Genomic DNA, 12,409 nt, shown 5'->3' on the forward strand with positions numbered 1-12,409 from the left:
CTCTCTCTGTCTTGTGGTAATTGAAGGAATGTGAAATCTAACAACATCAAAGGCAACCAACTACAATGAAATCATACAGTCTCATTACCACTTACGTGCCATTGCAGGGCCTTTCTAACACGATGTTTACATCTGGGTCTTTGCGAGCTGCTGTCTTTGTGATCCTGATTGGATGAGGAGAAAGACGCCTTTCACTTACTGCTGGGATTTTTTGGTCTAGAAAAGGAGAAGCATAAAATGATTGCATATAAAGAAATGCTGGTGTATATATCAGAGCTGTCTTGGTGGCCAATAACCTGTGAGGAAGTCATGGGCACATCTCTTAAGCATAAAGGTTGCATTAGCAGTACAAAGGGAAAAAAGTGCCCTTGTTTTAAATGAAAAGGGGAATTTAGAAGTCTCCAAGAGGGACTTCCGTGGTGGTCCAGTGGCTGAGGATCTGTCTTACAATACAGGGGACACCAGTTCGATCCCTAGTCGGGGAACTAAGATCCCACATGCTGCGGGGCAATTCAGCCTGTGCGCCACAAGTGCAGAGCCTGCACACCACAACTGGAGAGCCCAAGCGCCGCAACTACTGAGCCTGTGTGCTCTGGAGCTCACGCGCCACAACTAGAGAGCCCACGCGCCACAACTGGAGAGAAGCTTGCACACCGCAGCGAGGAGCCCACGTGCTGCAACAGAAGATCCCGCACGCCGCAACTAAGACCTGATACAGCCAATAAATAAATAAATAAATAATATTAAGGGGACTGTCGTTAAAAAATAAAAAAATAAAAGTTACCAAGAAACAAACCAATGAGGAGTCAGTTTTAAGAAATAAAGAACTTGTTTAAAAGCTTCTGTCAGCTCTTTGGAAGACTCTTTGAAGAGGTCTGTGCAAAGCCAGGTTCCATTAGGATCCAGCCCCCATTCCGAGGAGTCTTAAGCAGTTGGGTTTGTTTTTTAACCTTTAAATGATTTGATTGCTGGAGAAGGAAAAAAACCACTCACACCTGAACACTTAATTAGCTGATTTGTCTCTGGGCTTCGTTGGAAAAATCTGCATGATGATAGTCAAAACATTTAACTTATTAACTATACCTTGCAGCCTTGACCGCTCTTTTGAGTTTTGGATTACTTATCATTTTAAATGCATTTCAAATGTAGAATCCCACTACTGGCACACACCCAGAGAAAATCATAATTCAAAAAGACACATGCACCCCAATGTTCATTGCAGCACTATTTACAATAGCCAGGTCATGGAAGCAACCTAAATGCCCATCGACAGACGAATGGATAAAGAAGATGTAGTACATATATACAATGGAATATTACTCAGCCATAAAAAGGAATGAAATTGGGTCATTTGTAGAGATGTGTATGGACCTAGAGACTGTCATACAGACTGAAGTAAGTCAGAAAGAGAAAAACAAATATCGTATATTAACGCATTTATGTGGAATCTAGAAAAATGGTACAGACGAACCAGTTTGCAAGGCAGAAATAGAGACACAGATGTAGAGAACAAACATATGGACACCAAGGGGGGAAAGCAGGGTGGGGGGGATGAATTGCGAGATTGGGATTGACATATATATACTAATATGTATAAAATAGATAACTAATTAAAAAATGTAGAATCTCTGACTCACATATTTATATGCTTATGATTTTTTATGCTCAGAAATACTGCATAAGTCAGTTTTTGTAAAAATATTACTGACAGGGGCTTCCCTGGTGGTGCAGTGGTTGAGAATCTGTCTGCTAATGCAGGGGACACGGGTTCAAGCCCTGGTTTGGGAGGATCCCACATGCTGCAGAGCAACTAGGCCCATGAGCCACAGCTACTGAGCCTACGCGTCTGGAGCCTGTGCTCCGCAACAACAGAGGCTGCGATTGTGAGAGGCCCGTGCACCGCGATGAAGAGTGGCCCCCGCTTGCCACAACTAGAGAAAGCCCTTGCACAGAAACGAAGATCCAACACAGCAAAAATAAATTAATTAATTAATAAACTCCTACCCCCAACATCTAAAAAATAAAAGAATATTAGAAAATATTACTGAGAGTACAATCAATTTTCAATTGATTTCAGAAAAGAGAAGATAAGAGATATAGGTTCGACACTGCACAATTCAAAAATCACTTTAAATTTGGTTTTTGTGATGCAACTGAACATACAATCAGAACAATTAGAAACAGAGGGTTCTTATGAGGATTTCATGATTCTGGATTTAAAGTGTCCAAATATTCATTTCGGAGCTCCTTTTAAATGCAAACCTAGACTCTAGCAGAGTCAGAGATAGTGACTAACAATTTAAATTGTCCTTGAAAAAGAGAACACTGAGTCCTTGGTAAGGCTGTCTTCTGCATGATGCAACCTGACTGTGGCCATTGGCCAAACCATCAGTGAAACAGTCGCCCTTCAACATTTCCCTCTCCTCTGCTTCCTTACGAAAAGATGCCCACTGATTCACTAAGCGATGATTAGAAGGGTCCTCCCTGTGCCAGGCCCATGCTAGGTACCGTTGGGACACAACTGAATATGACAAAACTCTCTGGCCTCAAAGATTCTATGGCTTCTTTGGGAGAGATAGAGAGCTCTAACAGGGTAGGACATGCCAAAAGTCTACGGGAGTTCACAGGAAGGGAGCAAAGTTCCAGCCTAGGAAAGCCAGGAAAAGCACGGCCGAGTAGGATCACGTGAGCCGGGCCTCGAAGAATGGTTCAACTGTCATGTGAGGATGAAAATGGAAGCTGGAGTAGGAATGGGGGAAAGAGAGAACGACATGAACAAAGAATAGCGCTGGAAAAATTACAGAAGACAAAAGGAACAGATTTGTTATTTTGTTTAGATGGCTCATCTTTCTGTCAGAATTTGACATGGGGAATACTTTTCCTAAGACAATACCCCAAACTCATACTCTAAAAAAAGTATATATACATAAGCTGCTGTTGTAAACCTTCTATATCCACAATTTCCTTTACTTCTCTTCATACTCATAGTACTGAAATTCCTTTAGAGGTAATGTTTAACCACATTTTATTTTCCTCCTTTCACTGCGTAAAGTAATAACTGATAAGCATGTGTCAAAGAGAATTTGAGTAACACTTCCCAGCCCAAATTGTGATAGTAGCCTAGCAACTGCAGCCAGAACGCATATGTATGAATTTTTTAAAGTGGAAGAGAAAAGTGAAAGTCTTTTCAACAAACAGAGCAAGAACAAGTGGATATCCATTAGTGGAAAAAAAAAAAGAATCTCTACCTCAAACCACAGGCAAACTTTTATTCAAGATGGATCACAGGCCCACACATAAAAGCTAAAACCGTGAAGCTTCTAGAGGAAAACAAGTCTCTCTTCTCAACTTGGGAGTAGGCAAAGGTTTATTAGATCAGAGAAAGCAAAAACTATACAAGAAAAAATGGACAGGTTAGACTTTATCAAAATTTAAAATGTCTGCTCATAATAAAACACATTTGAGAAAATAAATAGGTGAGCTATAGATGGGGAAGAATGTTTGCAGATATCCGCTGGACGAGATTAGTGCCTGCTGGGATGAGGGGAGGGAGAATGAGGGGTGATGCTACTGGATGCAGGGCTTCTTTTCAGTGAGGAAAACGTTCTGGAATTAGCAATGACGTCTGCACAATTCTGTAAATATACTAAAAATTACTGAACTCTTTAAAAGGGTAAATTTTATGGTATGTGAATTACATCCAATAAAGCTGTTTTGAAAACAAACTATATATACACATATATATATATATATATATATGAGACAAAGAACTCAAACCCACAATGCATAAAGAATTCCTACAACTCAAAAATAAAAAGACAATCCAATTTCTTAAAATGTACAAAAGATTTGGACACTTCCCAAAGGAAGACATACAAATGACTAATAACTACTTGAAAATGTTCTAAACATCATTATTCACCAAGGAAGTGAAATTAAAGCCATAAAGAGATATTGCTACAGGCCCACCAGAATGGTTACAATGAAAAAGACTGACAATTCAAATACTGGCAAAGCTCTCTAGCAACAGGAACTCAATGTAGATGGGAGTGTAAAACGGTACAGCCACTTTGGGGAAAGGTTTGGCAGTTTTTTATAAAGTTAAACATGTACCTATCCCATAACCTGGCAAGTCTACTCAGGTGTTTATCCAAGAGAAATGAAAACTTATGTCCATACAAAGACTATACATGAATACACCCATAGCAGATTTATTTCTAATAGCCCCAAACTAGAAATAACCAAATGCAGATCTACAGGCAAATGGATAAACTAGATGTGGTACATGCGTACAATGGAATACTACTCAGCAACAAAAAGGAATGAACGCTGGTACAAAGTGTGGTAGGCTGCACACTGGTTCCACATTCTATTCCCTGGAACCTGTTAATGTCCCCTCTATGGCAAGAGGGACTTTAAGGATCTTGAGATGGGGAGAGTAACCTGGATCACTGGGGTGGCCCCTAAGTGTAATCAACATGTCCTTATAACAAGCAGGCAGAGGAAGATTTGACTCAGAAGAGGAGAAGGCAATGTGACAACAGAAGCAGTGTGAAGTAATATGGCTGCAAGCCAAGGACTGCAGGCAGCCTTAGAAGGTGGAAGAAGGAACCAGCCCTGCCACCACCTTGATTTTAGCCCTTTAAGACTCACTTCAAACTTCTGACCTCCAGGAACTGTAAGAGAAAAAATTTGTTTTAAACTGCTAAATTTGTGCTTTAACTTGTTACAAACTTGTTACTGTGGCAATAGGAAACAAGTAATAGATAAATTTATAAGATATCATGCTAAATGAAAGAAGCCTTAGACAAAAGAGTAAATACATGTATGATTCCATTTATATGAAATTCTAAAACAGGCAAAACTAATCTATAGTTAAAAAAAAAAAAGCACAGTCGTTGCCTGGGTGGTGCGGAACTGACAGGGAAGGAGCATAGGGGAACTCTCCACAGTGATGAGAAGCTCTGTTTTGAGAGAAGTGTTGGGTAACAAAGGTATGCCCGTCTGTCAAAACCCATCAAACAACACTTAATAAGTTAACACTTAATAAGTTAAGATCTGTGCATTTTATTATATGTGAATTTTATCTCAAAAGGAAAAAAAGCCATAAATAAATATTAAGCCCTAGTTAGTGATAACAAATGTTGAAATATTTCAGATAAGATGTACTGATGTCTTCAAGTTACTCTGAAATGCATCCAAAAATAAGATGGATTGATGGATGCACAGAGGATAAGTAGACATATGATAAAGCAAACACAGCAACATTTTAATTGTAGAATCTAGAAGATGTGTATATGGGTGTCCACTGCAGAATTTTTTCAACTTTTCTGTATGTTTGAAATATTTCAGAATACAATGTCGAGGGAAAAAGTGGGGAAACACTCACCATTTTTTTCTTCCTGCATCCAAAGATGAGGATCAGTAAATACAATTTTATTATATCTTTGGCGAACCGTCTCCTGGTATTTCTTAAAAAAAAAAAAAAAAAAGTATAATTTATGAGGAAAAAAATTAGTTTCATTACAAACCAGAGACTAGTACAGCAGACATTTCCTATAGACCCATTACCAGAAACAGGCATCTCCCAGGGCCAGGAAGTGATTAGTTCATGAGATGAAATGTAAAAGAAAATGAAGCAATTAATCTAATTAATCTAATCTAGACCCGCACTGCCCACTAGAACTTGAAGTGATGATGGAAATGTTCTATTTTTGCCATGTCCAATATACCAGCTAACTACTGACCGCTTGAAATGTGAGTGATGTACTTACTCTTAATTAATTTGCCTTAAATGGCCATCTGTGGCTACAGACGACCGTTTTGGGCCCTTCAGGTCTAGACAGTTAACGCGGGGTAATCAGTTACAAGACTAGGATGAACTACACATTTTAAAATTTTCAAAAACCAACTAAAAGTTGCCTCCCCTAGAATGTTTCTGTTTAGCAGCAAAGCCAAAATGAGATTTCATCATGGTGGAGTTAAAAAGAAAATGCTGAACTAGGAGTCAGGAGACCTGGATTCTCAGCCCACCTCTGGTGGGAATTTTTGTGCGACCTTGGCCACGTCACTTACTCCCTTACTGGGTCTCAATTTCCTGCTCAGAACAATCCAGGGCTTGGCTTGAGTAATGCTTGAGGTCTAAAATTCTCTGAGAAAAGCGTTCTGAAGTAGTACCATGGGAATTAGAGAAGGTAAAGTTAGCTGTGATTTGCCGGCATCACATGCTAGCAGAGCAGAGAGGCAACTGAACAGCAGTTACAAGCTGAGGGATGAAGAAGTTAAGTTGTTGGTCGCATCGGTGGGCCTGGGCTCCGGTCCGGTGTCTTTCGTATCCCATACCAACGATGAGTTATGTGTCAGGTAGGGTGCTGATACTTCATACCTCATTTTGTCCTTAAAAGCACCCTACTTATTAGAGAGGGTACAGGACTTTACCAAGGCCGTACACGGGGCTGGCAGTCGAGCTGGGATTTAAACTCAGGACCAGGTGACTCTGAAGTTCTAAGCTACAGAGCCATGAGAAGAAGTGGCGCTCGGCAGAAGTCAGCAGCCAGCCGCCGACCAGAGCTGGCAGTCCCGGTCTTACCTCCATTTCCTCCATGCGGAGCATCATGGCCTCCAGACATGGGCTGTCATTGCTGCCCCCCCAGGTGGCTAAGGCCTCAGGCTCCGAGATCTTAGAGTGAGTCACAGCCCAGAGCTCGTGAGCGGCATCTTCCAAAAAATCATCCAGCTGCTGAATGCTACCGGATTCACAATCAATAGCTGTAGCCTGCAAAACAAGGGAAGGGGATGGAGAGGCGATACAGAAATAACAGAGATCTTAAAGATTAATGCTACTCATAATAAACCAACCACGCAGTGATCCAACACGCAGTTTCTACACTACATCTAACCTCTCCTAAGTCAGTAAACATCAAGAGCAGTGACATCAGTACAATATCTACCACAGTCATTTAAACAGTAACATCAACTGAGGAGTACCATTACTGTCCATGGGAATTATCTTTATTACCTGTTTTGCCAGTTGGTAAAGCAAATATATTCCTTGTGCTATACTCAGAAGAATGTCCAATATTTCACATGTCACATACTACAGAGGACATACCTACAGTATTCTCTTTTTGGTTCAGTGCTTTGTAAAAACATCCGTTCATGACATCACAAAAGTTCATGATTCTTGTCTTTGCTTGAGACTTTCTACCTGTAACCTGGAAGAGCTTTTACCAGCCTTTCTTGACCTTGTATTCTTTACATTCACTTTACAGCTTGCAAAGCATTTTTATATGCGTTGTTATTTCTTTTGATTCTAACATATGTCTATAATCTGCTCTGAAAGAGGCTTTTACAAAGAATGTCTGCTGGGGGAATAATCATATCAGGCTCTGGAATGAGACATTCCTGGGACTAAATCTTGGTTCTGCCTACTGGTATGCCTCCAAGTGTGGGCAAGTTTACTTAACCTCTCTGGGCCTCAACCTTCTGGTCTGTAACATGGAAATAATAATCCTGTATTTCAGAGTTGTAAGGATTACATGAGCATTTTGACACTGGAACACTTACAATAGTGGTTGGCGCGAAGAACAGTTACCGCCATAGTAATTTTTAAGACCTTTTAATCAACGGTTCACAGAAGAAAATATATTAATGGCCAATCAAGATATAAAGAAATGCTCAACCTTAACCAAAGTTAAAGAAATGAATATCAGTTGAATAACCAATACAATAAAATTAACAAAAAAATCTAGAGACAACTAAACCAATAATACAGGTCTGGTTAAGATGTGTTTATTTGTATTTTCATTCTTAATATTTAAAGAATTGAATATCAAGAATACTACGAGATGAGAGATAAGGTCCCAATATGCTGGTATGGAAAGATCACCAAAATATAAAGGAAGAAGCTGGATACAGAAGAGCATATGGTATCCGTTTGTGGGGGGCTTTTACTTTTTACATTACACTTTCTCTGAATCGTTTGCATTTTTAGCCACGTGCATATACAACTTTTAATTTAAAAAACCACACTTTGGAAAAGTGCATTTCACACACAAGTTCAGTTAGTGGCGGCAGCAGCAGCAGGAGACAAACACGTTATGATGGCACCTTTCCAAAACCTTTTTCCTGATACCAGGGATCGTCTTGTCTGCAAGAAAACTACCGAGAGCTTCAGTTTACTTGCAAAGCGCAGCAAACGTCTATTCCATTTGAGAGATGAGAACTCTGGGAATATGTGTTCAAGGTCCCACAGCTCTTTTATAAGTTAACACAGCAAAATAACTCTTTTTACTTCATCATGCCAACTTCAATGAGTTGGTTTTTATTCAGTTATTTATAAAAACTGACTGTTGACGGTGCTGCCTGGGAAATTCTGTGCAGTGATGCTGTGTAACAGCAGCCCAGAACACTGAATACTGGATAGAGTTACTTTTCTATTTCAAGAAATTGTATTAAAGCCCATTTAATGCCTCCAGAATGATTCTTATATATAAGAATGATCATTTCTAGTAATATTCAAACATGTCTACTTCACTGACAGCATTTATGGCCACTTCATATTCCTGTCATATTAATATGCCTTATGGAGCTGCCTCCCTAGATGGGCGGCTAGTCTCATTTTTTGCTAGGGAAAAAGGTATTTGGCGGCTCTGATGCACAAAGCATCCAGCCATAGCGTGCCCAGTCTGTACGAGTCAGAGGTAGGCTTTCAGCTTCCGGTCTCAGAAGCCTCACCTCACGTGAGATTCTGTCACAAAATATTGGTACAATAAAATTACAATTGCAGAAATTATGAAAATACACCAAAACTAAACTATTGCTTAATAAATTAGAACAGGGTTACATTCTCAAAATCTTACTTCCCGTTCCTAAGGTTGGGCTGGTGGAACTTCATTCCAACTTCCTTCTAACTCTGAGACCTTCACCCTTGCTCTGCCCTTTACTTGCTTTGAGCATGTAAAGCAGTAACTTCTTTCCAACCTCCACAAAGACCCACTAGAGGCAGCCTGCACCTCCCCGTCCCTATGCCTAGGCAGGATGGGAACATTCCCACAGATGCTGAACACAAGTCCTCCGGAGGAAGAGCACGAGGGTGGCCAACCACAAGATATGTTTCCATTCTTCTCAAATGTTATCATTTGCTCCTGAGCCACCTCTTCTCTCTGCCAGGCCAGGTACTGGTCATTATTAGGCACTCAAAACATGCTTGCCTAACAAGAAGTATTAGGCCCTCAGTATAAAGGAAATTAGGCCAGTAATGAGCAAAAGTAGGCTGAATCAGAGGAAATGAGGGCAGCCATTCTTCTGCCGCAGGCCATCAACATTCAGGGTCACGCAGTCTACCCACATTTTGTCATCAGGAGGAAAGGAAAAAGACGCTGACAAAAAACCTGTGGCTCTAGAGATTTCTGTGAGCTGTCTGCAAGGCTCATCTAAGTCATAATGCTAAATATACACTATAAGAATGAATATGCCAAATATGAAAAACAACCTCCACCCTCTGGAGCGGGATAGTCTAGTGTTTGCAGGGTAATCCGCCTATCAGTTTTCTTTACAACCCAGGACATTATCATGCAATAATACCAGTGTCAGGCCAGAATGCCAGCCCCACACAACACACACCTTCTCCGCAGGCTGGGCTGTTGCTGCGATCACTGACAGTCGATCCTTCAAACGAGTATCTGCTTCCACAGAAGAATTGACTCTCTATTAAAACAGACAAGCATGCTCATGAATGATGAACATTTACAACCCATATTAGTACAAATGGATTTTGCTCCCAGAATAACTTCTGTGTGGAACTGTTCATCAGCTTTAGCTATATCAGGCTTTTTGCGGGAATTCAAAGCACTCTGTCTTCATGAAAATAAATGCCATGTGCTGATCTTGGCTTTCTGCGCCTTGTCTTCCCTCAACTTTGTAAACACTGTCAGAGTAGCTGTGTGTTTTTGTGCAATTACTCAACTTCTCTGTTCCACAGTTTCCTCACTGATAACATAAGGAGGTTGGACGGTTTGGCCACTAAGAACCCTCCCAGTTCTATAGTCCTGAGATTTCCATGGACTCTAAAAATGATTTAACATTTCTTAGACCAAGAGATACAGAAGTTCAGTGGTCTGTTCAGGGTCCCAGAATGTCCTTCATTCTATTTAAGATTCTAGTGCTCTTCTGTGGCCTCATCTACTCACACAAACAAGATTATTTCCATTTACGGGGTGGATCTAGAGGGTCTGGCCGTAGCCGTCAGCTCACCGCTCATAGGAGGATGGCACAACCTACTGGTGAGGCTCTATGCAATTTCATCTTGAAGAAAGTACCGGTTTGTGCACAGAAAGCTGTCCTAACATCTCTCTCCTTGGGAAAAATAGAGCAAATCATTCCAAATCACTGAGGTGAAAGAGCAGTGACGGGATTAGAGTGGAAGCAGTGAACGGAACACTAACACCACCAATAGCTCTATTTGATTAAGAAGGTAAATTGCAATAGAAACTCATTCCCCAAACTAAAATCTCACCTTTCTCAAAAGTGGTACTTTCTCTTCCCCCATCTCGTTCCCTTCCTCACAATGGAAGACACGTCAACAATGTGGGTGCCCGAAAGGGGCCCCAGCAGAGCTGCACGCACGCTATGAAGCACGGAGCAGCACCGCAGCTTCCAGCTGCCAGACACTCAGCCCTGCAAAGGCTCAGTGTGACCTCTGGAGCAACTCTTTTTATTTGAAACTTCCAAAAGGCAAGCACACGGGATGAACTAGATTACCTGGGCCTTGACCAGGAGAGGCTTCAAACGCTCCAGAACTGCCTTCTCTACCTTATCCGCTAATTGGGCGGCAGAAACACTATTTAGAAATAAAACTGAAAATTAAAATCAAAAGCAAGAAAATATCCTATTGTGCATATTTATTTACCACCCCAGCCGAAGGGAAAGCAAATGATTATAAAAACTGTAGGGCCTCTAATTTTCATGGCCATATGAAATCCCTGGGGATCTTGTTAAATGCAGATTCTGATTCACTTGGTCTGAGGGAGGCCTGAGAGTCTGCATTTCCAACAAGCTTTCAGGTGATGCAATAATGCTGGTCGTGAACCTAACTTTGAGGACAAGGGCTGAGATAACATCTGAAGAAGTATATTAGGCTCTGAATCCATTTTGAAAGAATAATGGCTGCCTTGAAACAACTAAAGAGGGCAGAAGACTCAACAAATGAAACCAATTTTGTTCCCTTCCAAGCCCGACAATAACAGAATTAGACATAAACTCACAAAGACAAGGGGGGAAAATGGTGCTGGAAGCAGAAGGACAAAAGTGGTAAGTAACTTAGTGGCCTGAGAAAGCTGAATTCTAGGGTCATAATGGGGAAGCCTGAGAACTTACACAATTTGTACTGCTGACTTGAAGAGGCCCAAGACTGGTAGCACCAGGTATGCCTAGGCCTGGGGGTGAGCTGGGAGGAGGTGGCTTAACTATAAAAGACAAGAGTCAAATGATGCTTGAGAAGTTAGATCCCGAGGTCCCTTTCCCTCCTTCGCACAACTGGACCACTGCCTCTCTCCAGCTCTGAGGGAAGTCTAGTTGCTCATTCTCTGGAGGGGCCTCTTGACCAGGGGATGCCAATTACATTGAGACAGGAGGTGCCCTACTGAAAAGAGGGGGTTCATGTACGTGAGCTGAATGCCAAGTGGTAAGACTCACCACCCTCCTGCCCAGCTCAGCTCCTAGGACACTGGCATCAGGTCCTCACCCTCCAGGCAGAAGATCAAAAGACTCATCTCTGGATAGTTTGACCTACCCCAAAGGAAAGACCTAAAGACCCACATGAGGGTCCTTAGCCAACAGTCCACCCAGATGACCCTAGAGTAAAGCTCAAGGTCAATAATCCTTCCATCAGATGGTGCTAGAATAGCCAGATATCCATAAGGAAAACAATGAACTTGCGTCAGCATCTCATCTCATGCACAGAAATTAATAAAAAATAGATTGCAGGCATAAAAATAAAACCTAAAACTATAAAGCATTTAGAAGGAAACACAGACCATCTTTGAGATGTCAGCATTGGCAATGATTACTTGTTTCACAGAAGAGACTGTAAAATGAAAAAACTGATAAGCTGATCCTAATCAAAATTTAAAACTTCTAGTCATCAAAAGACCCCATTAAGAAAATATATAGGCAAGCCACAGTATTGTGAGAAAATATCTGCTGCACATATTCTGAAAAGGGCCTCAAATCCAGAAAATATATTTTAAAACTCTTAAAAATCAGTAATTAAAAAAATGATAAAAAATGGGCAAAAGACTTGAATAGACACATGACAATAAGCACTAAAACAGATGCTCATCATCATTAGACTTCAAGAAAATACAAACTAAAATCCCAACAAGATACCACCACACTCTCACCAGAATGG

The 12,409-nt window shown here is 41.0% G+C and overlaps 1 protein-coding gene across 1 annotated transcript in view; it reads right to left on the reverse strand.

Annotated features, from left to right (window-relative positions):
• KIAA0753 overlaps positions 1-12,409 on the reverse strand; it is a 55,618-nt gene that overhangs the window by 11,512 nt on the left and 31,697 nt on the right. The window contains exons 12-16 of the mRNA XM_082678851.1: positions 10,762-10,840; positions 9,625-9,708; positions 6,590-6,775; positions 5,390-5,471; positions 96-216 (exon numbers count right to left, since the gene is read on the reverse strand). Of these exons, the coding sequence (XP_082534977.1) occupies positions 96-216; positions 5,390-5,471; positions 6,590-6,775; positions 9,625-9,708; positions 10,762-10,840 (552 nt within the window). The remainder of the gene's footprint in view (positions 1-95; positions 217-5,389; positions 5,472-6,589; positions 6,776-9,624; positions 9,709-10,761; positions 10,841-12,409) is intronic.

The sequence above is a fragment of the Grampus griseus genome, assembly GCF_964374135.1.
Source record: "Grampus griseus genome assembly, chromosome: 20".
In the NCBI taxonomy this organism is placed as follows: Eukaryota; Metazoa; Chordata; class Mammalia; order Artiodactyla; family Delphinidae; genus Grampus; species Grampus griseus.